Source organism: Theropithecus gelada, chromosome 4 (assembly GCF_003255815.1).
Source record: "Theropithecus gelada isolate Dixy chromosome 4, Tgel_1.0, whole genome shotgun sequence".
Lineage (NCBI taxonomy): Eukaryota > Metazoa > Chordata > Mammalia > Primates > Cercopithecidae > Theropithecus > Theropithecus gelada.
The window spans coordinates 13,522,610-13,549,216 of NC_037671.1; the positions used below are offsets into that span (position 1 = coordinate 13,522,610).

Consider the following 26,607-nt stretch of genomic DNA (forward strand, 5'->3'; position numbering starts at 1 on the left):
TTTTTATTTATTCATCTTTTGAGATGCAGTTTCTCTCCTGTCACCCAGGCTGGAGTGCAGTGGCGCCATCTTGGCTCACTGCAACCTCTGTCTCCCAGGTTCAAGCAATTCTCCTGCCTCAGCCTCCCGAGTAGCTGGGATTAGAGGTGCCTGCCACCAAGCCCGGCTAATTTTTGTATTTTTAGTAGAGATGGGGGTTCCACCATGTCAGCCAGGCTGGTCTCGAACTCCTGACCTCAGGTGATCCACCCGTCTCGGCCTCCCAAAGTGCTGGGATTACAGGCGTGAGCTACTGCACCCAGCCTGAGATGAGAATTTAAAATAATGCTTTGGGTTCTGTGATCTAGACAACAACTTCTTTTGTTGCTAATTAGATGAATGGTATAGAAAGTAAAATGATTGGGCCCCCGGAGAAGCAGGGTTTTCCTCAGGGAATCCAGTTGGAGAATGTCTTTGTTACGGGAGGATTGTTGTTTTAGTTAAAGATGCGCTTTGGAAGTGTCTTCTTTCTTCACGTTAGTATCATGATCATTATCGTGTAAAAAAAAAAAAAAAAAAGAAAACATTTACGGCCAGGCACTGTGGCTCACCCCTGTAATCCCAACACTTGGGGAGGCCGAGGCGGGCGGATCACAAGGTCAAGAGACCGAGACCATCCTGGCCAACATGGTGAAACCCTGTCTCTACTAAAAATACAAAAATTAGCTGGGCGTGGTGGCATGCACCTGTAGTTCCAGCTGCTAGGGAGGCTGAGGCAGGAGAATTGCTTGAATCCGGGAGGCAGAGGTTACTGTGAGCCGAGATCATGCCACTGCACTCCAGCCTGCCAATAAAGCAAGACTCCATCTCAAAAAAAAAAAAATTATAAACCACCTGGCCATCCAGAACAGAATTACAATCAGCACTCTGTTTCCTCAGGTCCTGAATCCTTAGATTCAACCATCCTCAGCACTGTTTCCCCAGGTCCTAAATCCTTGGATTCACCCAACCTCAGCATTGTTTCCCCAGGTCCTAAATCTTCGGATTCATCCTTGGGCGGGGAAAAGAATGGTTGCTTCTGTACTGAACATGTACAGGCTTTTTTTTTTTTTTTCTTCTTGGCATTATTCCCTAAGGAATACAGCATAACAACTGTTTACACAGCATTTACATTGTATTCGGTATTATAAGTAATTTAGAGATGATTTAAAGTACAAGAAAGGCTGTGCACAGATTATATGCAAATACTGCATCATGTTATATCAGGGACTTATGCATCTGTGGACTTTGGTATCCTCAGAGGTCCTCCAAGGGATAACTGTACTTAACAGGTTGTCCAAAATGAATTGGACTGCCAGCATTCTCTACTTTTCCATGTCTTACTCTTAGGTTGGGGAAAAAACAAATCCCTGTATTTTATAATTAAGAATGAATCCCTGAGTCATTTGACTTTCTTCAATAACAAAGCAAACCACATAAAAATACCCTTCCAAGGAAAGCCATCAGAATGGATACAATCTCACCCCATTAACTAACCTTTCTGCCAGTGCAGCTGAGCCTCTCGACACTTTAACAAACTCTCTTGGAGCCAGTCTTCTCGGTGCCATCTTTGCTTTCACTTAACTTTACATGTCTAGTGTTGCTGCTCAAACCTGTGTCCCCTCAAGTCCTCTCCCAACTAAAGGATGGTGGTTATTTGACAATAGACAAACAAGTCTCAGAACAATTATGAGGGTGTAATGAAGTTTGCATTCATACATGTAATTAAATAGAGGAAAGATGCATGAGGGAATGTGGACACAATCCTCCTCCAGCTGGCACGCCTTGCCTGGAGGTGCTCCTCTGGCAAGGAGATGAAGTCCCAGATTTTTAGTGCATTATGCAAGGTTGTTTCCACCTCCCTCACTGGTTGACTTAGCCTGGCAGGTAGCAAACTCTCAGTTTTGTTTGCCTCCAACTCAGCTTTCCCCAGGCCTTTCGCACCTTGGCCTTCAGATGGGAAGCCAAGAGGTGCTGAGCACATGGAGGAGGCAATCTTTTCCCCCTTTGATTATGATTATTTTAATTCATTCAGATTCTAAGTCCTCTGTCGTTTCAAAGAAAGGATACTGTCTTCACTTGGAGCTATGTTCTACATATCATCCTAAGTGGAAAAACAATTATTAAATAGGCCGGGCGTGGTAGCTCACGCCTGTAATCCCAGCACTTTGGGAGGCCAAGGTGGGTGGATCGCTTGAGCCCAAGAGTTCAAGACCAGCTTGGCCAACATGGCGAAATCCCATCTCTTTTAAATACAAAAATTAGCTGGGCGTGGTGGCACATGCCTGTAATCCCAGCTACTTGTGAGGCTGAGGCAGGAGGATTGCTTGAGCCCAGGAGGTCAAGGCTGCAGTGAGACGTGATGGCGCCACGGCACTGCAGCCTGGGTGACAGAGTCAGACACTGCCTCAAAGGAAGAAAAAGCAAACATACCTCAAATTATGTCTGCAAAATAAAAGACTTCTGAATGGAATACAGAGAAAGCCTCTAAGATGGCCCCAGGGGAGTGTTAACATGTCTAGCCTGATTAATTGGCTAGTTTGGAAATAACTGTATCCAGAGTGACAAGGCATGGCTGGCTAGTGTCAACTTTGTCCTCAGCTGTAGTTAAAGGCAGGCTGGGAGGACTGACTTGTTCAGTCTCAGTAGCAAAAAAGTGCATAGTGTCTGGATAAGCAGGTTGTACAGCCTATTAGAAAAGAAAGGTAACAGGTAACAGTCTTCCTCTAATACGGTAAGTTATTTTTTTTAAAGTTCTCCTGTCAAGATTTTTTAATACCGGAATCTGAGAGTGGAGAAAATTGGGCCAAGGACAGACAAAAGAGCTGGGAGGAAAATCGACTGTATTTTTCAACACACAAACAATGCCATTTGAAGTACTGGATTGAGTACAGAAGTATCATGAACATTCCTAATTTGGTTAGTGTCTATATTTCTTAATATAGTAATACTATTAATATCTGTCTCCTAAGTTTGTATAAATCCAAACCCCCATGTTATTGGCCAGTTGGAAACAATAATGTAAACAGACTCTGTTGCCCAAATTAAGTTATGTGCACTGAATGCTTTGTCAAACTGCAACTATTTTAATATTCATTCTAGCCACAAGTCTTTGCCAAACAAGATCACTCTTTTGTTTAGGAGTAGAATACACAATAACCTAATATTTAAAAGTATTATTCAGAAGAAGAACAGCTTGGGATTAAATTTTTCTTTATCATAAATTTTAGATCATTCTCTTTGCTCTACTCCGTAGAAGACACTAAGAATTAGATGGATCTGCTTTCTCATTTTATTGTTTTCTACTTGTTCTAAAAATCCAGAGTTGGGTTATATAGAGAGTTTATTTAGCAGACTTTGGTAAGGGAGGGAGAAAAATAATGTACAAGCTGGAAAGTCATGAAAAATGTAAACAATGAGAGCTAGAAGAATGGAAGCGACAGCGTGCTCAGGAAATGATGTGTCATTCTGTGGGAGTTCAGGGTGCCCTGAATCCCATGAGGGTAGCACTGGCTTTCCTGCCCATTGTGAAGGCAAGGAATCCGTGTGTTGTCCTATCAATTCCATTCATGGCAGGGTAGAGACTTTTCAAATGGAAGAAAATGTGCACTAAGGACATTCTTTCTTCGTGGGGTGGGGTAGTGAAGGTGTTGGGGTTGAGGCACTGAGTTGTTTAGGTCAGGTAAACAGTGAGGGGAAATGGGCAGGCAGTCAATGGTTAAGTTGGTGTTTTGCAAGCCATTTCAAGAGGATACCACATAAAATGCATTCATCTACATTTCATTAAAAATTAGTTGGTGGGAAAGTGGAAAGCTGAAGGCAAGAACCTTCCAAGTAAAACAGCTTGATACTTACTCCTTGGCCAGAACACCACTATATTTACAAATAGGGGATAACAACATTCACTTCCTAGGTGGTCCATAAGCTTAACTGGGCAGGCATATGACACTTCTGAGCATTCAATGTCATGATGGATTTTTAGGTCAAGTAGAAAACAAGAAAATGAGAAAGCGGATCAATCTAATTCTTAGTGTCTTCTATGGAGTAGAGCAAAGAGAATGATCTAAAATTTATGATAAAGAAAAATCCAGTCCCAAGCTGTTCTTCCGAATAATGCTTTTAAATATTAGGTTGTTGCGTATTCTACTCCTAAAGAAAAATGATGCTCCCCTGTCTGAGCATCATTTGTGACCAAGATTCAAATGATTTCCCATGAAGTTCTAAGGTCTCATCTAACTCAGTGGATGTAGCTCACGACTTGTTCGTTTGACCCCAGTATTCTAATACAAACACCACAGCCGATGCTGGAAGTGAGAGGAGAGGGGTTCGTTTCAGTGTGGAGCCCAAGGTGCCCCAGCAATTTCAGACCCCCTGGGACAGGAACTCCTCCTCCAGTAAGCTCTTGTTTTGAAAAACAGTGGGGTGGGGCCAAAAAAGCATTACAATGGAGCTGGGGTGGATGAGGCTTTCTTCTATTTGAGATGTCGCTTGTGTCAGGTTTCATGAAACAGCGCATTGGAAAACAGAAGCTATTTTCTATCCCGTGGGTTGCGCTGGAAGAGCCGAGAGGCCAGGCTGTGGATCCTTGCCACGAACAACAAGAGAGGGCAAGTCCAGCCGCCTGCTAGGGGACTAGCAGGAAGCAGCACGCCTGCCAGAGCTCATCACTTCAACTCTGGCTTTCACTGCGCTCATTCCCTGAATGGCAATAACCAGGGGGCGGGGGTGGCATGGGAAATGAAAGACAAGAGATCTGGGAAACTAAATCTGCCGGGGGAAAGAGAGTTACCGGAGTTTTAGCCAAACAGCTAGCAGATGCAAACGGGGAGGCAGAGGGAGGAGGGAAGGCTGGGCTTCAGCAACCTGCCACGGGGATTTAAACAAAGGAGGTTTGAGAGAGAGGCGGGATCTGGCTGTAATATCGGCACGGGGACAGAGACAGCAGCTGGACTCGCGGGATGAAGCGGAATCAATTCCCAGCGTCTGCAACAGGGCAGGAGTGACTGGAGTATGTCCCAAAATAAGAACTCAGGGAAACGAGTGAGTTTGGAACAAAGACTTACAGATTGTGACGGTCTCTGACATTTCACCCCTCTTTGAGGCATGCCTTTATCAATGCGTTACCTCTTTGTAATTTCTGTCTCTAGTGTAATTATTTTTATCGTCTTCTCTGTGTTCAATTTTGGGGGAGATCAAAGCTTCCAGAGGCTAAATATCTCAGACCCTTTGATGCTGACTCAAGTTTGCACATCTTTTATCAATGGAAAAACACGTTTCCTGTGGAAAAACAAACTAATGATCCATGAGAAGTCTTCTTGCAAGGAATACTTGACCCAGAGCCACTACATCACAGCCCCTTTATCTAAGGAAGAAGATGACTTTCCCTTGGCGTATATAATGGTCATCCATCATCACTTTGACACCTTTGCAAGGCTCTTCAGGGCTATTTACATGCCCCAAAATATCTACTGTATTCATGTGGATGAAAAAGCAACAACCGAATTTAAAGATGCGGTGGAGCAACTATTGAGCTGCTTCCCAAACGCTTTTCTGGCTTCCAAGATGGAACCGGTTGTCTATGGTGGGATCTCCAGGCTCCAGGCTGACCTGAACTGCATCAAAGATCTTTCTGCCTTGGAGGTCTCATGGAAGTACGTTATCAACACCTGTGGGCAAGACTTCCCCCTGAAAACCAACAAGGAAATAGTTCAGTATCTGAAAGGATTTAAAGGTAAAAATATCACCCCAGGGGTGCTGCCCCCAGCTCATGCAATTGGACGGACTAAATATGTCCACCAAGAGCACCTGGGCAAAGAGCTTTCATATGTGATAAGAACAACAGCGTTGAAACCACCTCCCCCCCATAATCTCACGATTTACTTTGGCTCTGCCTATGTGGCTCTGTCAAGAGAGTTTGCCAACTTTGTTCTGCATGACCCACGGGCTGTTGATTTGCTCCAGTGGTCCAAGGACACTTTCAGTCCTGATGAGCATTTCTGGGTGACACTCAATAGGATTCCAGGTACGTACAACTCTATTTCACGCAAAAGAAATGTGTCATATTTGAAAGGTCTTTAGAATAACCAGCCACTTTTTATTAGGAAGTAGAAGATGAAAACTGGAATGAATACATGTAGTTCTCGCTCTAGTCCTTTCTAAATGCAGAAGATGTTCTTTTTTTTTTTTTTGAGACAGGGTCTTGCTCTGTGGCCCAGGCTGGAGTGCAGGTGCGCCATCACGGCTCACTGAAGCCTGGACCTCCTAGTCTCAAGTAATCCTCCCACCTCAGCCTCCTGAGTAGCTGGGACTACAAGTGCACGCCACCACGCTAGGCTAATTTTTAAAGAAATTTTTGTGGAGACAGGGTCTCATTATGTTGCCCAGGCTGGTCTCCAACTCCACAGCTCAAGCTATCCTCCCCGCCTTGGCCTCCCAAAGTGCTGGGATTATAAGCAGGAGCCACCATGCCTGGCCCAGAATGATGTTCTTTATGTGATAATTCACATGTTCTAGCAGTACTAAGTAATACCTTTCCATGGTATCACTCTGTGGTCCATTAAGTTCTTTTGCACACATCATCGTATTACATCTTTACCACAATAGCTATTAGTCCACACTGCTGTTCTTTCTTTCCCCTAAATTTGTCAAGCTTGCTCTTACCCCAGGATCTTTGCCTTGGCCACCCTCCTGCTTACTCCAGGCCTCCACAGCCTCCTCCCCCTTAGCCAGATCTCAGCTTTCAGGTGTCAGCAGTGCTGATACTCCCCCTCATTGACCAGCACACCACCCTGCTTTTCCTTTAAAGAGTTTTTCGCCATGCGGAATTAGGATATTTACCTATTTGCATGGGTTTGTTCTAGGTCTTCTCTGCATTTGTTCCATGAAGCCAGGGTTATTTTCTATCTCATTAACTGCTCCTCAGTGCTTAGAACAGAGAGTAAATGCTCAATAAGTATATATGAGATGAATAAATGAGTGAGTGAGTGAATGAATGGTAAAGCATGAGGCTTTACTATGGCACCAGAGCTGTCTCTGTAAGACACTATTCAGCCGAGAAATATTTGGACTCATGCATGTGCCATTTTATATGTATAGGATTTTTAAAAATACATTTTATTTCAGATAAAATAATGAGATTCTAGGAGAAACTCATTGCTTTCCTCTCCGAATTTTCCTATCTTTACTAATTTACCAGACCGATTGTTTTTTAAAGTGTATAAAACATGATAGGATTTCTTCTGAAGGAAACAACGTGCTTTGGACTCAATGAAAAATACAAAATGGATCTCTGATGAACTAGACAGCATTATTATAGCAAGAGAAAAGCAATCATTGTTCTGGCTGTTGGGGGGTTGCCAACTTGGAAAGGCTCGTAGGTGCTCTCAGGCTGCAGGGCAGGGCCTGCTGGGCAATAAACACGCCAGCATTCTCTGGAAAATACCATGGCTGGTGTCTGAATCCCAGAGTGGCTTGTCTGGTGAAGGGGGCTCACTCGTATGCTGCGCACACTCTTTCTGCACCTACCCCTCCCTGGGTTCATCCTCTCTTCGCCCTTAATCTGTTGTTTCTACCATTTGCATATCATTGAGGAGTATTAGGTACTTAGGAGCTGATTTTCATATTTAAATATTCCCTTTCTATTTTCATTCTTCCTTTAAAATTCGTAACAATTGGGTCCCAGTCAAGTGGTTCCTTAAGTATTGTGCTGAGATGAGGGCATTTCGTAAGTTAACAAAAGTCTGAACTGTTGCATTTTTTTTTTTTAAGAAAAACATGGGTTTTGGTTTCTATTAAATGTAAATATTTGTGGTTACTTTGCCAGAAGCCTGGTCAGTTTTATCAATGTCAAATAATATAAGAAAATCAAGGGAAAAAGAATTCCCCTTTTTTCCTTACCCCTTTCTGATCTCTTGGGAGACCAAAAGCATGATATCTGGATAGGTATAGGAGAGAATGCTATCTAGATGGGTAGAGGAGAGAATGACATCTAGATAGGTAGAGGAGAGAATGGTATCTAGATGGGTATAGGAGAGAACACCTTGTTTGCTGTAGGTTTATGCCATGGCATGCTGGCTTCTGCCTTCTCACTGCAACAGTATGACCCCATGTAAATCACAGAACCTCATGGGACCTCAAATCTCTCCAGCTACAAAATGGGGAACCCAGGTAGAAAGACCCCTTTCATTCCTACACATACTTTTCTTTGCAGAAGACACAATGTCTAGAACAATGTAAAGACCTTGCACGCTGCTACTAGGAATCTGTAGAGAAAGGCGGAAGTGCTGGTGAGCCTGGATCATGTACTGCCCATCAGCTTTGGGAAGTGCATCCCATTTCCCTTGCAGAAATCGGAGGCAAGAGCTCCTCCAGAGAGCAACTGCCTGGAGAGAAAGGCCAGTACGGCCCATGTCAGTGGTCTGTCATGGCTGATTCTGCAAGAGATGCCTTTCAGGATAACGTGCTATGTCCTGGGGCTTTGTCTCTTTCCTTTCTTAGACTCTGGGCAACATCCTGGTTCAGGGAGAAAGGATATCCTGCTTCTAGGTAGGGCCTTCACAAATTACAAGTGAATTACAGCAAACAAATCTTCAAATGCTCTAGCCAGAGCGGTGCCTCTCTCTACCTTCAAAGGCAATGGAAAATCTAATCCCACACTCGAGTAACTCTCATGGTTTTACACTTGAGCATTCTTTGTGATTTAAGATTTGGCATGTGAATCTGGTTCTTATATAACCACACAGCCTTTAATCAATATCAGCTCTTCTGTTTTCTCTTTTTGGAGACAGAGTCTCACTCTATAGCCCAGGCTAGAGTGCAGTGGTGTGATCTTGGCTCACTGCAACCTCTGCCTCCCAGACTCAAGTGATTCTCGTGCCTCAGCCTCCTGAGTAGCTGGGATTATAGGCCTCCACCACCATACCCATTTAATTTTTTTGTATTTTAATAGAAACGGGGTTTCACCGTGTTGCCCAGGGTAGTCTCGAGTTCCTGAGCTCAGGCGATCTGCTCACCTTGGCCTCCCAAAGTGCTGGGATTACAGGCGGGAGCCACCGCGCCAGGCCGAGCTCTTCTATTTTCAATGTCATGGTTTAAGGGGAAACATTCTTCTGTACGTACAGCGTAAACATATTTTTGCCAACGTGCACGCGCAGGTGGTGCTGTTCATTTCTTCCCTCAAAGCGACCGCCTCCCTTTCTCCGAAACACCTTAAATTAAAATGTGTTAGCAAGACCCTGTGCAGGCATTTCAGGTTTCCCAAAACACCCCCAAGAGCAACATGACCAAGAAAATGATTAGTACCTTAGATTAGATAGTTTCAGAAAACAAAGTGAAAATCGGTTCGAATTGGCGAGACTGAAGAGAAGGGATATTCATAGAAGTAGCACTAAATCACAGAGCTTCACACTGCCTTTTTTTTTTTTCTTGGTGCCTTTCAACTGAGAGTGACTTCTCTTTTGGTTTTCAACCATTAGGCTCCCTCCACACTGTTAGAAATGGTGATGGAACAGGCCAGAAAGAGGTCCTTAGGGGCCCCAGTCTCACACTCCTCTTCAGGGGAACCCGGTAGAGTGGCCGTCCTTCTGTTCTGTGTGGCTAGTGCACAGATGGAGTGTCCAGCTGCCTCCTTTCTGGCCACATTCTCAAAGGAAATTCTCCAGGATCACAGATTTCTCCAACCCACCCTACAGAGCATCAGGCTGTGACAGCAGTAACTTCCCCTGACTTCCGGTGCGCCCTTATGTTTTGTAACATCTCTGATCTTTGTAATGATTGCTCTAAGTCACTTTAAGAAGAGCTCATGTGTTCTAGCTCTTCTGGCTATTCTTTCAGCATTTTCTTTTTCTTTCTTTCTTTCTTTTTCTGAGACGGAGTTTCACACTTCCTGCCCAGGCTGGAGTTCAGTGGCGAGATCTCGGGTCACTGCAACCTCCACCTCCCTGGTTCAAGTGATTCTCCTGCCTCCTGAGTAGCTGGGATTACAGGCGTAAGCCACCACGCCTGGCTAATTTTGTATTTTTAGTAGAGACGGAGTTTCTCCATGTTGGTCAGGCTGGTCTCGAACTCCTGACCTGAGGTGATCTGCCCACCTCGGCCTCCCAAAGTGTTGGGATTATAGGTGTGAGCCACTGTGCCCGGCTCTTCCAGCATTTTCATCTGCCTACCTTCCCCAAGGCAGAGCACCTGAAGCCATTTAGATTTTTGCTTTACGCTTTGTGAAATTGTTCAGCATGTACCCAAATGGCAGCTGGTTGATCTTCTTCCCAGTCCGTTCCCATGGCTAGATTGTCTTCTTACACTTCGGCGTGGTTTCGTCTCTAAGGAACAGAGCTACCCCACTCTGGCTTCAGTTCCCTTGTTTTCCTCACTGCACTCAGTGTGTTTTTGGAGTCTTTGCTCATTCATTACTCTGACCTTTCTCATGCCATGATCTTTTTCCTCCATAAGAATGTTTTCATTTGTCTCGTTTCCTTTTTCCATTTTGTATACGTTTTCTTTTTTTTTTCAGAGCCCCTTTGTCAAATTCTCTCGACCTCAGAAGGGACCACATGATCCCATTTCCTTATTTTTTAATTCTAAAAATACCGCGTTTCCTACTTTGATTTATTTTGCTTTTTTAACTGTGACTTTTATTTATATGCGCACATTCTTTGGGAGGGTGTTAGGACTCTTTCAGCTGCAAGTGTCAGAAACTCAAGTCAAAGGAACTTAAATAAGCACCAGAAGTTACTGGGTCACATATCTGAGATGCCCAAGGGAGCTCCCAGTCAAGCTGGATCAGTGAGTGAAACTGTGTGCTCAGGACCCTTTCTTGCTAGGGCGTCTCCCTGTGGAGTGACCAACTGTCCCTGTTTGCCCAGGTCTGAGGGGCAGTCCTGGGCATGGGCCCTTGATGGGTACAGCCAGGTCGAGATGGTCCCTCTGTCTCTCTGCATCTCTGTGCTGGCTTCCATCACGCAAGTTCTCCCCAGAAAGCCAGAAGTATCTCCAAGTGTACTTGCTTTTCACAGTGGTTACTCCTGGAGTACAAGAAACCCTTTTTCCTGAGACTTCCAGCAGCAGCTTAAGGGAGACCTCAGATTGGCCCTGCTTGGTCCAAATTCCCATCCCTGGTTGGGCACGGTGGCTCACACCAGTAGTCCCAGCACTTTTTGAGGCCCAGGCGAAAGGATCCCTTGAGCCCAAGAGTTTGAGACCAGCCTGGGCAACAAAGTGAGACCCTGTCTCTACAAAAAATAAATTATTCAACAGGCATGGTGGTGTGCACCTGTACTTCCAGCTACTCAGGAAGCCAAGGCAGAAGGATGGCTTGACAGAGTCAGACCTTCTCTGAAAAAAAAGAAGAAAAACCCACAAAAACAAATTCCTATCCCTAAACAAATCACAGGGGTGAAGAATGCTCACCAGCGTTTCTTGGATCCCTTTCCTACCCTGAAGCCAAGGGCTAGGGGCAGGCTTTGGTGGAGGAGGCTGCTCAGGGTGACGCTGGGCAGAGCGAAGCACAGGCCCGCTGCTGGATACCCCTTGTCCTACACTGGGTGGCGGGGTGGGTTGGTGGTTGTTAGCAGCACTTTGGGAGGCCGAGGTGGGCGGATCACCAGATGTCGGGAGTTCGAGATCAGCCTGGCTAACATGGTGAAACCCTGCCTCTACTAAATATACAAAATTAGCTGGGTGTGGTGGCGCACGCCTGTAATCCCAGCTACTCTGGAGGCTGAGGCAGGAGAATCACTTGAACCCGGGAGGTGGAGGTTGCAGTGACCCGAGATCGCGCCACTGAACTCCAGCCTGGTCGACAGAGTGAGACTTGGTCTCCAAACAAACAAACAAATAAGCACATCCCTCCTGTGATATTAGAGGGGCAAGATTTAGTGATATGCATATGGGTGTGTGGGTGGATACGACTTTAACCACTTGAACAATTTTAACTGACCTAACCGTACCCTTTTCTCTCATAAAAACATGCTTAATAATAATGCCACTCTATTATATTTGGACAGTACTTAATTTGCAAGGGAAATTTCTTACACATTATCTCCTTTAATTCTTATGAAACCCCATAAGAAGGGGACTGTTCCCATTTTACAGATGAGAAAGTTTAAGATGAAAATATGTGACATGGCTTAGCGTGGTGGCTCACGCCTCTAATCCCAGCAGTTTGGGAGGCTGAGGCCTGTGGATCACCTGAGGTCGGGAGTTCGAGACCAGCCTGGCCAACATGGTGAAATGCCTTCTCTACTAAAAATACAAAAATTAGCTGGGCATGGTGGTAGGACCCTGTAATCCCAGTTACTCAGGAGGCTTAAGCAGGAGAATCGCTTGAACCCAGTAGGCGGAGGTTGCAGTGAACCGAGATCGCACCATTGCACTCCAGCCTGGGTGACAGAGTGAGACTCCGTCTCGAAAAAAAAAAAAAAAATCTATCTATCTATCTATCTATCTGACTTGTCCAAAGACAAATAATGCGTATGCCTAACAAGAAATCAGAATAAAAAGAAATATCCAAGGGAATGAGGTAGCACATGTTATCCGCTTATTTTAAATTGAACCCAGTTTAATGAATTCTTCATTGAACGATTGCAATTACTGCGAGTGTTCCGAAGATGAAACTTAGCTAATTCTAAATCTTATTTAGCTTGCAAAATAGTCAAAAACTCTCTTTCATCCTGATATTCAGCCCATTTTCCTGGAGATTTTGGCTTTTTTCATGTGAGCAGAGGTACAGGAAAGATGAAGGCAATTAACATTTACTGAACATGTGCCTATGGGTTTAGAGTATCTCAGTTGAATCTCCACAAGAATCCTGTCCAGTGGGTACTTAAATCCACATTTTGCAAATGTGAAGACGGGATCAGAGGGGCTGAGTAATGTGCCATGTTCCAAAAGCAGGAAACAGAGTACAGGATGTGTGCGGCAGGCCCCTCGAATTACACATGTTCTGAACTAAACTCAGACTCTCCCCTTTGCAAGTCCCTGAATTTGATACCATTCTCTGTTAGCTCAGAACTGTGGGCTGGATTCTATCTCTCCCTTAGCTCTCTCTTCCCTCATCCCTGCTGATCTGGCTCTTCCTGGAGTGTAGGAGTCAAAGGCTCAGACTCCAGAGTCAGAGAGAACCAGGTCGGACTCCTGGCTCCTCCATCACCAGCCATGTGTCCCTGACATCTGTCAACTTTAGTCTCAGCACCGCAATACGGCACAGATGGCAGAAGCCTGGACCCTGCATCCAGACGGCCTGAACGTGAATCCCGGTCAGTCACTTAGAAGTTGTGTGACCTCAGACAAAGTACCTAACTTTTGTGTCCCAGTGACTTCATCTGTAAAACGGGACAATAATAATAGATAGCAAATATGTAAGGTCTAAACGAGTTAGTTATTGTTATTGTATTTTCATCTATAAAATGGATATTCATTTAGTAAATATTTATGGAGCACCCAGACAGACACTTTGCTGGGTACTGAGAAATAGTAGTGAATGAGATACATAAGGCCCCTACCTCATGGAGGATACATTTTAGAAGGGAGAGACAGCCAATAAATAGTAGAGAAAGAGAAGGCGGATCATTAGAGATGATGAGAAGTGCTATCAGGGAAATATACAGGGAGCAACCTACTGTAGATGAAATGGGACAGGAAAGCTTCTTGGTAACAGTAGCACATGAACTGCCTCCCAAAATGAGAGTGAGCCAGCCATGCACTTGTGAAAGAGGTCCCAGGCAGAGGGATTAGGGATTGCAAGGGTCCTGGGTGAGCCTGGTGTCTGCAGAGGCAGAAAAGCAGCCCATGTGGCCATGGCAAAGCAAACGAGGATGACAGCTGGACTGGGCATGAGGCAGGCAGTGCATGAACCACACAGGCCCTTGCAGGAGGCCAGAGAAAAACAGATCTGGCAGTGCTCTGCTCGTGGGCAAGTGCTGAGCACAGAGTAAACACTCAGCAAACTGGATCTTGCCACGGGCCTGTTTTCTGTGGAGTCCTAGTGAGGAAAAAGGACTCAAGCTGGTGGAATCAAGGAAAAGCGAAGAGGGAAAGCAGAGAAGCTGCAAGTCCGCCTTTCTTCATGGTCCAGGACACGGCCTCCTGAGCAAATAATTCATGTTTTCCCCATGACCAGCTATCACCAGACACCTGCACATTAGCTCCCTGCAACCTTGGTGTTGTTAGTACTGCACAAAGCTTTCTTCAGCATGAACGCTATCCTATAAAATCTCCAGCAAGCCTTTGTTCCTTTGCAGTCAGCTTCCGCTGGCCTGCCCATTGCCTTCTTGCAATGTATCTTCCTACTTTCTTGCATAAATCTACCTTTCTTGGCCAGGCGCGGTGGCTCATGCCTGCTATCCCAGCACTTTGGGAGGCCGAAGCAGGTAAATCATGAGGTCAGGACATCGAGACCATCCTGGCTAACACAGTAAGACCCCGTCTCTACTAAAAAATACAAACAAAAAATTAGCCGGGCGTGGTAGCGGGCACCTGTAGTCCCAGCTACTTGGGAGGCTGAGGCAGGAGAATGGCGTGAAATCAGGAGGGGGAGCTTGCAGTGAGCCAAGATCGTGCCACTGCATTCCAGCCTGGGCGACAGAGCAAGTCTCTGTCTCAAAACAAAACAAAACAAAACAAACAAACAAACAAACAAAAATCTACCTTTCTCTACCTACAACTGTCTTGGTGAATTCTTTTACCCCAATACCACTGGCCAAGATAGTGTCACTCCTCCATGACACTTGCCACTTCTGGTGCTGTCGTCTACTCCTCTTCTTTCTCTTAAAGTAGTATTTCTTCCTAACTAGTTTCCCTGACCCGTGCTTTAATCCATCCTCCACAGTGACAGGATGACCTTTGTAACATGCACTCATGATCATCCAATTGCATCCCTCTCCTCCTTAGAAACTGTCTATGGATTCCCTTCCCCTTCGCTGTGTGGGTAACATCCCAGCGCCTTTGCCAAACACAGAGAGCTCCTCGAGATCTGGCCTCCTTGGCCTTTCCAGTGACTTCTCTAGCTGCGCCCTTCCCCAGATAACTTGCAGGTCCCTGTTCTGCCACTCCCAGCCTTCCTGCCCTGACACACGCAGTCTGTCTCCCGGGAGCCTCCCGGATGCGCTTCCTCCCTCTCCTGCATCTGACTGATGTGTGCTTTTTTTTTTTTTATTTTTTAAGATTCAGCTTAGAGTCACACTCTGTAAAATTCTTTTCCTAATTCTCACTCCTCTGGACTCCTATACCACGTTGTACTATTATTGGTCTTTTTATTTTTATGTTTTAAAAAAATTTTAGGAGACAAGGCCTGGCTCTGTGGCCCAGGCTGGAGTGCAGTGGTACCACCATGGCTCACTGAAGCCTCGACCTCCTAGGCTCAGGCAGTTCTCCTGCCTTTGCCTCCTGAGCAATTGGGACTATAGGTGCCACCATGCCCAGCTAATTTTTAAAATCTTTATAGAGATAGAATTTCACTGTGTTGTCTAGGCTGATCTTGAACTCCTGGCCTCAAGTGATCCTCCTGTCTTGGCCTCCCAAAGCATTGGGATTATAGGCATGAGCCACTGTGCCCAACCATATCAGTTCTGCTGTGCTGTGTTGTGTATTCCTAGCGACCTTTTAGACTAGGTTTCAAGGGCAGCAGCTGCACAGGCCTATTTCTGTTTACACCTAGCATACCCCAGGCACATGAGCAGTACTCAAGATGATGGAGTCCCAACTTATATTCGTTTAACCTACTCAAACTTGATTATATGCATGCACACATGTACACATGCACATGCACATGCACACGTTTTATATGGGTTTAAATGGTGTTGTCCATGCTACCCTGCCCTTCATTTCACCCAATGAGTGGGGTCCAGAGTAAGCCAAGGATTCTGCTCATTCTCTTGATGGGGTTTGCTTCCCAGGGCTCACTAATGTTAAAGGACTGTATATGTCTATCTCATAACATAGCTCCTCTGCTCAAACTAACTTCTTCACCTAGTGCTCATTAGAAGAAACAACCAACTGGACCCCGATTAAAGGGAAGGCTAGACTTATGCCTATAATCCCAACTCTTTGGGAGGCCAAGGCAGGAGGATCACTTGAGCCCAAGAGTTCAAGATAAGCCTGGGCAACATAGTGAGACCACATCTCAACAAAAAAAAAAAAACAGTAAAATAAAATTGGCCAAGTCTGGTGACACACACCTGTATTCCCACCTACTCAGGAGGCTAAGGTGGGAGGATCACTTGGCCCCAGGAGCTGGAGACCAGCCTGGGCAACACAGTGACTCATCTCTCTACAAAATATACAAAAATCAGCTGGGCATGGTGGCACGTGTCTGGGGTCCCAGCTGCTTAGGAGGCTGAGGTGGGAGGGTCATCACTTAAGCCCCAGAGGTGAAGGTTGCAAGGAGCTATGATGGCGCCACTGCATTCCAGCCTTGGCAACAGAGAAAGATGCTATCTCAAAGGAAAAGAAAAGAGATTAAAGGGAAGACTGACCATGTTGGAATGTGGTGCATTCCTAAAGGATGTCTCTAGAGGAATTTTCACTATTAGGCTTTTTTCCCGTTACTCATTGACTCTGCAACCTCACCTCTGTGTAAGATGTATAGCTACTGTACATATTTCTTGGATGTATTGAACAGCTAATAATTGCCAGAGCCAGGGCACAAACTGATCTCTTCTTACTTCTAATCCAGTGCTCTGTCTCCTGTCCACAATGCAATGTATAGAATCGATCTTTTCTGGAAGTTGTTATTGAGAAAGGCAGATAGGGTTAAAAGTGCTAGCAAGAGAATTATCAAAGATGGAAGCCATAAAATTTATCATGGAATTTTGACTTTGCCCTCGAACTCTCAGCCGAAACCTCAGGATGATGAAAAGGCGATCACGTTGCCAATTATAAAGGGGTTTTATAATCCCTCACTGAAAAACTTGAGTGTAAATGAAGAGCTCTGTTCTGTTCATCATCTTACTTACTGACTATTGAAATGAGACTTAGCTATCAGTTGAGTTTTGGAGCCACTATTCTCAGTGAAATTCAGAATTCAAGAAATGTTTTCAGGAAACATCCTCCTCAGTTCTTTCCTCAGTTTACTTTGTGGCTCTTGCAGTTCTTTCCCCTTTGGTGATCTCATTACATCTACAGTTTCTCACCACCACCTCATTACTGACCATTCATTTCCCTACGGTGAGCTCCCAGGCCTTCTGCCACATCTCCTTATCTTTTGGATATCTCTTCTCGAAGCTTCCACGAGTGCCTACTGACCCCTCCCTACTCCCCACACACCCAGCTTTCCACTCACAGTCTCTATGGTATGGCCATCCTTCAAGTCAGTCAACTTCCCCCCTTCTGGTACCCCCAGATCCAGCCAGCACATTCTGTACATTTTGTCTGTGAGAGTTTTCTAGCAAGTTCTACCCTTCCTGTTTTCATCATTACTGTTCTTAACTCTGGCCCATCACACCTGTCAAGCAGATTATTGTCAGACTCATTCCAAGTGGTCTCTCTGGCCCGAGTTTCCCTCTTCAAACCATTCTAACACTCTTAACATATTTTGCTTCTTACGACATAGCCCTAAGAAAAACCCCAGAGGTGAAGGCTGCAATGAGCTATGATGGCGCCACTGCATTCCAGCCTTGGCAACAGAGCAAGATGCTATCTCAAAGAAAAAGAAGTCCAAAAGCTTTAGTGAGTGTCAACAACTTGTTAAATTATTCAGTATAGACATCTCAACATGGCAGGTTGGATGTCAAAATCTCCCTGTTGGAGATCCCCTCAGTATTACCTGTGTTACCCCACCATCAACTCCCATTGCTGCCTTCCCTGAAAGGGACCCTTCAGAAAAGCCACCATGCCTGTAATCCTGCCATAGGTCCTTTTCTTCATGTCACCCTCTCTGTTTGGGCCATTGTCTTCCATCCCTCCATTTAAATAATGGCCTTATTTAATCGTATGTCATTCAATGGTAACACATCATGTCATTGGTGTGTCATTTAGGAAGCTTTTTCTGATCTCATTTTTTCCCAATTTTATACCTTTATAAACCTCTGTTGTAATGCTTTTACGTCATTCTAGAATCTTTGCATTATCATTATTAATGTGAATATCATATTACCCTGACTAGACTATGTCTTTGAGGTCTTTTGTAGTTTTGGCAGCCTAGCATAGTGAGCATTCAGTGAGTTGACAGGAAACATTTATTGAGTTGAATCAAATGGAAATAATTTTAGGATGTTGGTGCCCCACAGCACTGCTGCCCAGTCAACTTCAAATCATCACCACCTACATCACCCCCTGCCACCTGCTCCCCCCACTACACACACACACACACACACACACCCACACCGGGTAATTTTGCCAAATCCTGAAGGGTCAACTTCCAACAGTATCTTTCAGCTATGTTTTCTGAGACAGGGTCTCACTCTGTCTCCCAGGCTGGATTGCAGTGCGTGATCTTGGCTCATTGCAGCCTCAAACTCCTGGACTCAAGCAATTCTCCCACCTCAGCCTCCCAAGTAGCTGGTATTATAAGCATGAGCCACTGCACTTGGCCCATGTTCAATTTTTCTTTGACGTTTCCTAAAAGCTCCTCTGCTCTTGGGCATCAGCAATGACAGTTCTCTCCCACTCAGTTTTTCCAAAGCATCCTGCTTATTTTGGGAATGCTTCTCATTCTGAGCCCAGCCTGGGGGCAGCATCTGCTCCAGACAGGCTGTTCTTCAACCCAAGGTCTAGCCACCATCATAGTGGACCATTTGCTGTGTCAGCTATGCCCTAAGCAAAAATATGTTAACTGCTTTTCTAACCATTTCTCAATGTAGTTTTTCGATGCTAGGACTGCTCATGCACCTGTCTTTCTCTCACCCTCTGACCTCATGTGGATTTCTTTCTCTCTCTCTTTCTTTCTTTCTTTCTCTCTCTCTCTCTTTCTCTCTTTCTTTCTTTCTTTCTTTCTTTCTTTCTTTCTTTCTTTCTTTCTTTCTTTCTTTCTTTCTTTCTTTGATTTCTTCCTCTTTCTTTCCTTCCTTCCTTTCTTCCTTCCTACCTTTTTCCTTCCTTCCTTCCTTTGTCTCTCTCTCTTTCTCTTTTCTTTTCTTTCTTTCAACAGGGTTGCACTGTGTCACCCAGGCTGGAGTACGTGGCGTGATCACAGCTCACAGCACCCTCAACTTACCAGGCTCATGCGATCCTCCCATGCGCCACCATGCCCAACTAATTTTTGTAATTTTTGTAGATATGGGGTTTTGCCATGTTACTCAGGCTGGTCTTGAACTCCTGGACTCATGATCCACCTGTCTCAGCCTCCCAAAGTGTCAGGATTACAGGCATTAGTCACGGCACCCAGCATGTGGCATTCTTTCTTAAGTGCTTCTGGACAAAGCCATGAGTGGCAGAAGGCTTTTCCTGAATCCACTTACCTTGTGTCTCCTTTTGACATCACATTTCTGGAGAATGGATGGATGGGAGTTGCGCTTTTGAAGCTTTGCCCTTCAGCTCTGTACTTTTGTGAAATGTATTCTACCATAACCTTCCTCCTCAGCCAGGTTTAAAAGATCAGAACTTAACTGTGAAAATATCGGAGGATACAACTTCAGTCTTTCCTGAGTAAGCTGGAGATACTCATGTCATCCTGATAAATTTAACTTCGTGCTACCACCGGCCCTCTCTTCTGGACATTTCCTGGTTCATTTTCTTTCTAGCCATCTCCTTCCTTAGACCCAATCTTCACATAATTCTTCCTTCACTGAAAATCTAATTCTGCTCTTGGTCCAAGTCTGAGCTCCTTCTTCAGGTTCTTTGGGGGGCCTACTGAAAAAGGCCCTCCTGCCTTAGAGTCCAAATCCCCTCTTGTGTCCTATGTGAAAACTACTGTCCCCAAGACCCTGAAGTCCTTGCGAAGTTTTGGGCCATGTCCTAGAGAGGCTGAACACGTCCCTGTCTGGTTTCTTCTCTCCCAGGATTTTGGTCTGTTGCAGTTAACCAGCTTCCTCCCCACTTCTAAGCCTTCTAGATTTATCTCTGGTCCATTATCCTACCACTTTATGGACTTTGTTTGTCAGGTACTCAATCTAAACCAAGCCTCTCAAGTACAGTCTTCCCATTAAAAACAGCCTCATCTTTATTCTATGCTGAATCTAAAATAATGACAGCATTAAAAACCACAAGGGGCCTTAGAGAGCATCCTCTAATCCGAGTTATACAAATTTGGAGATTGTGAGCCAGAGAGATCAAGTGGCTGGCTGATTGTCCTGCTCCTTAAAATGAGTTTACATTTTCTAGCCTCACTGCCTATTTCTTACAAAGCTTAGAATGAGCATTCCATCCCTACAATCCCATATGTTTGTATTAATCTCACCCCATACTGAAAGAAGATCTCTCAAGTTACACGTGGTATAGAGGGAGGGGTGTTTAGAAACTGTAATGCTATAGTAGAAATTATTATTATTATTATTATTATTTGAGACAGAGTCTTGCTCTTGTTACCCAGGCTGGAGTGCAATGGTGCAATCTCAGCTCACTGCGACCTCCGCCTCCCAGGTTCAAGCAATTCTCCCTGCCTCAGCCTCCCGAGTAGCTGGGATTACAGGCACCTACCACTATACCTGGCTAATTTTTGTATTTTTAATAGCAACGGGGTTTCACCACGTTGGCCGGGCTGGTCTTGAACTCCCGACCTCAGGTGACGCACCCACCTCGGCCTCCCAAAGTGCTGGGATTACAGGTGTGTGCCACTGCGCCAAGCCCTATAGTAGAAATTATTATCTCTTTATGTTCTCCCATTATTGTTTGTTACCAACACCTTCCTATACCCACTGGAAAACATCTGTGTAGTTGGTATAATTTAAATGCATTCTTTTGGGTTCACTGTAAAGCCATCTCACGAATATTAATCATTTGTCCCCATGCCTCAGTGGTTCACGGAAATGTGAAGAAGGATCACGCAGAGATTTTCCGCACTATAGACTTAGTGATGATTTGCATGCCTCCCCCTCCACACCCCCGAGATAATGATTTGAATGTTTCTTTTCCTTTCACACTGAGCAGTTATTGTATATCCCTAATCAGTAATACCTTCAGTAGTAATTGTCTGTCTGGGAGTGGTTAGGACTGATGCTGTCTAGAGTGAACAATTCTCCCTGGTCTGCCAAAGCTTCTCTAGTTCTAGTACTGAAATCCCGTGTTCTGGGAAATCCCTCAGCTCTGGGCAAACCGGGACAGTTGATCACCCTAAGCACCTCCCACCCCATTCCTGCTCACCTTTCCATGTCAGGATGAAGAATTCAGTGCCCAATATGTTTATGTTCCACAGAACAGCACTGATCAATAACCTGGAAAGAAAAAGATACTTGAAACCACTCATTTATGTAGGTTACAACACATTGAAGGGTAGTAATCAAAGCTACAATATCAGTCGTGAAGACCCCATCCAAAGTGGACCCGGACTGGACCTATTCCATTGATAATGATTTTCCGATTGTTTTTTAGGAGAGAGGATAGAGTTTAAGGATGTCATCTAAAAGGATAGATGGCAGGCCGGGCGCGGTGGCTCACACCTGTAATCCCAGCACTTTGGGAGGCTGAGGCAGGCAGATCACGAGGTCAGGAGATCGAGACCATCCTGGCTAACACGGTGAAACCCCGTCTCTACTAAAAATACAAAAAAAGTTAGCTGGGCGTAGTGGCGGGCGCCTGTAATCCCACCTACTCGGGAGGCTGAGGCAGGAGAATGGCGTGAACCCGGGAGGCAGAGCTTGCAGTGAGCTGAGATTGTGCCACTGCACTCCAGCCTGGGCGACAGAGCAAGACTGCATCTGAAAAATAAATAAATAAATAAGTAAATAAAATAAAATAAAATAAAAAGATAGATGGCTAAATATAAAATGTGAACTTAAAACTATATTACCCAGTGAGAGCGTCAAATGCAAAAATTGTCTCCAGTTAGGTACAAATACAGGATGTATCTTGGAGGCAAATTTGTTCCTGATTTAATTTCTGGGAAAGCAGAAGAAACATCTGGTTTTTGGGATCTATCCAAGCCCTCTGCCCTAACAAACTGTCCAAACTCAGGCAAATGGCTGGCTCTGTAGGAAAGGAGCTAGTGTAAGAGTGGACTGAGTAAACTGAAAATGAGTCCAGAATTTAATAGGGCTATTAACATTAGAAGTTGGAAGAAATCACTGCCTATCTCTATTTTAAGACTTTTGTTTCCATTTATTTGAAAGTGTTCGGAAGATATAAAGGACGGGATGTTCTAGATATAGATCTCTGGCAGCAGCTAGATTGTCAAATAGTGTCTCTTGGAATTTCTAATCTTTTTTTTTTCTCGGATGAGACATTCGGCGCAGAAAGACAAATAGTTACCTATGCTGTTCCTTGAAATTTAACAGGATATAGTCAAAGATAAAGTTTTCATGTGTGGGTTTTGTTGTTGTTGTTGTTGTTATCTTTGCTTGGGTATTTAGTGTTAACAGCTGGGCAGTTAACACCAGAAGGGAAAGAAACTTTCTCTCCCAGTGGGGTTGCTAGGGAAGTAGAGAAAAGCAGGGTGACCCTGGAAGAGCAAGGTAAGTTGGGGTGGGGGCAGGTGGTGTAACAGACAGAGAAGCCATGGAAAGCTTCTTAGATTTACTTTCCGCCACTTGGATAGGCTTTCTCCTACGGCCTTTTAAAAATTGGAAAGCTAAGGCACAGTAATTTTTAGAAGCTTTCTCAGGGCCCCTTAGCAAACCGCAGGGCCAGATTTAAATGTGGTCTTCCACTGAAACGCAGTGGTCTTCACCACCATGCCACATATGGACCCCATCATTGGTTTTTTGCAGGTGCACCAGCAGGCCAGCTCACTGGAGCAACCAAGTCAGATGCAGCGTCAAAGACCAGGCTGCAATTGGGAATGAAATGCAGTTCCCCCACACTGGGCTGAGACTGCCCATGACAACAGTGGCCTTGAGGGCTTCTGCCTGTGCTTAGGGATATTTCAGGTGACGGAACCACCCCTGCACACCAGCCATTCTGCTTCACTAAACCTACCCTGGAAGGTGGTCAGGGTGCTCAGGGGCCTAGATGAGCTGGGTTTGGCGACAGAGAGAGATGTCTGGAGATTTGTCACGTACTAATTACGCGCAAGGCATTGTTCTAAACTCTTTTTATATACTGGCCTATTTCAATCTCTTAAGAACCCTATGAGGTCAGCGTTCTTAATGTCTCCATTCTATAGAAGACGAAAGGAAACGGAGGCATGCAAAGTGGCTCTGCAGCCTGCCTTAAACGGTGGCATCTGACTCTGCCCTGGCATATCTAGGACTGGCCAAGAGAAGCTTGTCCACTCATGGGTTCCTTGTCACCTCCAGCAGAAACCAGCTTTGGTGGGCACCAGGAATGTGCCCACATTTATATGCATGTGCTTATATACCTACCATCCCCTTTAACTCTCACTGCCTTGTGAAGTAGTTTCTATTACCTGCATTTTACAGAAAAGAAAACTGAGGCTGTGAGTATAAATTACTTGCCTACATTCTCTATAAATCCACCCCTTTGCACTGCAACTCAGATGGTGCGTGTAAAGGGGGCGTGGGGAGAGGGATGCTCAACACTGTTATTTTCCCTCATTTCACACTTCCTCATCTGGAAAAACACAGAAATTACAGGTGGTGGTAAAGATCCCCAAATTGCAAAATTTAGGATGGGGGAAGCATGATTATAATCTAGAGCAGAGATCAGGGAACTATAGACCATGGGCCAAATCTGCCTATTTTGGTACTGCCCTTGAGCCAAGAATGTTTTTTGCCTGTTTGTTTGTTTTACGGTCCAGAGGTCTTTTATTTTTTTAACACCTATGATGCCATGAATTCATAGGGAAGAGGTTCCAGCAGCTCAGGCTCCTTCCCACCGGCTCTCATAAAGTGTGATTCTCTGGGTGGAGCAGGCTGGCGCTTCAGTTGAACCCGGGCATCTTTCTCTTTGGCTTCTTTCTTTTTCTGTCATTTTCCTTCACGCGTTTCAGGAAGCTAGCTGCTCTTAGAGTGTTTAATGTGCTCAATACGCGCATTATTTCTTTTGGCAAGAATCTTGCCGTTAAGTTGTTTTTTGTTTTGTTTTTTTTGTTTTTTTTGAGATGGAGTCTCGCTCTGTCGCCCAGGCTGGAGTGCAGTGGCCGGATCTCAGCTCACTGCAAGCTCCGCCTCCCGGGTTCACGCCATTCTCCGGCCTCAGCCTCCCGAGTAGCTGGGACTACAGGCGCCCACCACCTCGCCCGGCGAGTTTTTTGTATTTCTTAATAGAAACGGGGTTTCACCGTGTTAGCCAGGATGGTCTCGATCTCCTGACCTCGTGATCCGCCCGTCTCGGCCTCCCAAAGTGCTGGGATTACAGGCGTGAGCCACCATGCCCGGCCACATTTTCAAATGATTGAAAAAATATCAAAAGAAGCAACTTCGTGACATGAAGAGTTGTAGGAAATTCAGATTTCGGGATCCGTAAAGAAAGTTGTATTAGGACACAGCCATGCATTGTTACGGCTATTTTCACACCTCAACAGCAGGGTTGAGTTGTTGCAACAGAGACCTAGTGAATGGCCCACAGCTTTAAATACCTACTGCACGGTCCTGTGCAGAAGAAACACTGAAGACTGAAGTAGAATCACATGGCAAATATATTTGCCTCACGTTACCTGAGGTAACAGTTTGGTCATAATTGTGAGTTTCCTAGATAATTGAAGCCTGCCCTTTTGTGCACAGAATAGTTAATTAAAAAAACGAAAACCTATTCCAGGAGGCTGGAATTCAGGATCCAGAGGAAGAAGCATTTGAGAGTGGAATGGAAAGACTTAGGGGGAGGTAGGAGGAATGGGTTGGGGAGCTCCAAAATGAGAGAGGGCCTTCGAACAGGACAGAGACAGAAAGAGATTTGGGGAGAGACAGAGAGACACACATAGAAAGAAGAACCGGGATTCAGAGAGATCACTGCAATCAGAAAAGGGGGTAAAGTGTTGTTAAGCAGGAGCTCAGAAGCACTCAGGAAGCTGGATACAATGGCTCAAGCCTGTAATCCCATCACTTTGGGAGGCCAAGGCTGGAGGATCACTTGAGGCCAAGAGTTCAAGACCAGTCTGGGCAAAATAGCTAGACCCCATGTCTAATAATAATAATAATAATAATAATAATAATAATAAAATTAGCCAAGTGCCTGTAGTCTCAGCTATAGGAGGAGGCTGAAGTGGGAGAATCTCTTGAGCTCAGGAGTTCGAGGCTGCAGTGAGTTATGCTCTCACCATTGCACTCCAGCCTGGGTGACAGAGTGAGATCTCATCTTTAAAAAATTACATGAAAATGAAAAATAGAAAAGCAGCACTCAGGAGGCTGGTGAGAATTGGGCGCGTGTGACTATGGCCTAGCAACTTGACCTCCCTGAGGCTTTCTTGCACATCAGATGGAGAGAAATCACACCTTGGCTCCAGGGCGCTGCTGTGCAGTGTGAGGGAGGTGACAGCCATGTAGGGCAGGGGGTGGGGCTCTGCACTCGGACGCCCCCTGCGGCTCCTGGAGTTGCCTCCTCTCATCCCAGGCAAGTGACTCCACTCCCTGACGCCAGGGAGCTCAGCCACAAAGTGGGCAGAGTGGGCTCTGTCGCCCTGGGAATTGGCGAGATGCTAGGGAAACCTCCTTCCTGGTAGGTCACCGAGCAGTCTGCCCAGAGCCCCAGGAGCAGAAGTGCTCACAGGCCAAGTTAAGGAACTCGACTTCCTTGGTTTGTTGAATGCGTTTATTTTTATTTTATTTTATTTTTTTGAGACGGAATTTCACTCTTTTCGCCCAGGCTGGAGTACAGTGGATCTCGGCTCCCTGCAGCCTTCCCCTCCCAGGTTCGAGTGATTCTCCTACCACAGCCTCCCGAGTCGCTGGGATTACAGGTGCCTGCCACCCTGCCCAGTTAATTTTTGCATTTTTAGTAGAGACGGAATTTCACCATGTTGGCCAGGCTGGTCTTGAACTCCTGTCCTCAGGTGATCCACCTGCCTCAGCCTCCCAAAGTGCTGGGATTACAGGTGTGCGCTGCTGCACCCGGCCTATTGAATCCATTTAAAGCAAACGCCAGGTCCTTGTTTTTTAACTTTGTGGTGGTAGGAGGTGTGCCTTAAAATTAGCGCTTTGCAAACGCTTATTCCTTGATTTAACCCACCACCAGTATGACCACCCCTCACTGATTCATCCAAAAGTGGGTTTATTTGTAGTCTTTTTTCTAACTTCTGTAGTTGATTGACCTCATTCAAGAAATATCTGTTGGGTACCTCTGCTCTGCACTGCCATTTTCAGTGGTAAAGAGTAGATGAAGGGCCGTGTGCGGTGGCTCACACCTATAATCCCAGCACTTTGGGAGGCCGAGGCGAGTGGATTACCTGAGGTCAGGAGTTTCAGACCAGCCTGACCAACATGGAGAAACCCCGTCTCTACTAAAAACACAAAATTAGCCAGGTGTGGTGGCACATGCCTGTAATCCCAGCTACTAGGGAGGCTGAGACAGGAGAATCGCTTGAACCTGGGAGGCAGAGGTTGCAGTGAGCCGAGATCATGCCATTGCACTCCAGCCTGGGCAACAAGAGTGAAACTCCGTCTCAAAAAAAAA

At 45.3% G+C, this 26,607-nt stretch overlaps 1 protein-coding gene across 1 annotated transcript in view; it reads left to right on the plus strand.

The window, feature by feature from the left end:
* The first annotated feature begins 4,411 nt into the window (after nt 1-4,411).
* GCNT2 (glucosaminyl (N-acetyl) transferase 2 (I blood group)) overlaps nt 4,412-26,607 on the plus strand; it is a 74,147-nt gene continuing 51,951 nt past the window's right edge. Inside the window, exon 1 of the mRNA XM_025383874.1 lies at nt 4,412-6,040. Within this exon, the coding sequence (XP_025239659.1) occupies nt 5,122-6,040 (919 nt within the window). The 5' untranslated portion in view covers nt 4,412-5,121. The remainder of the gene's footprint in view (nt 6,041-26,607) is intronic.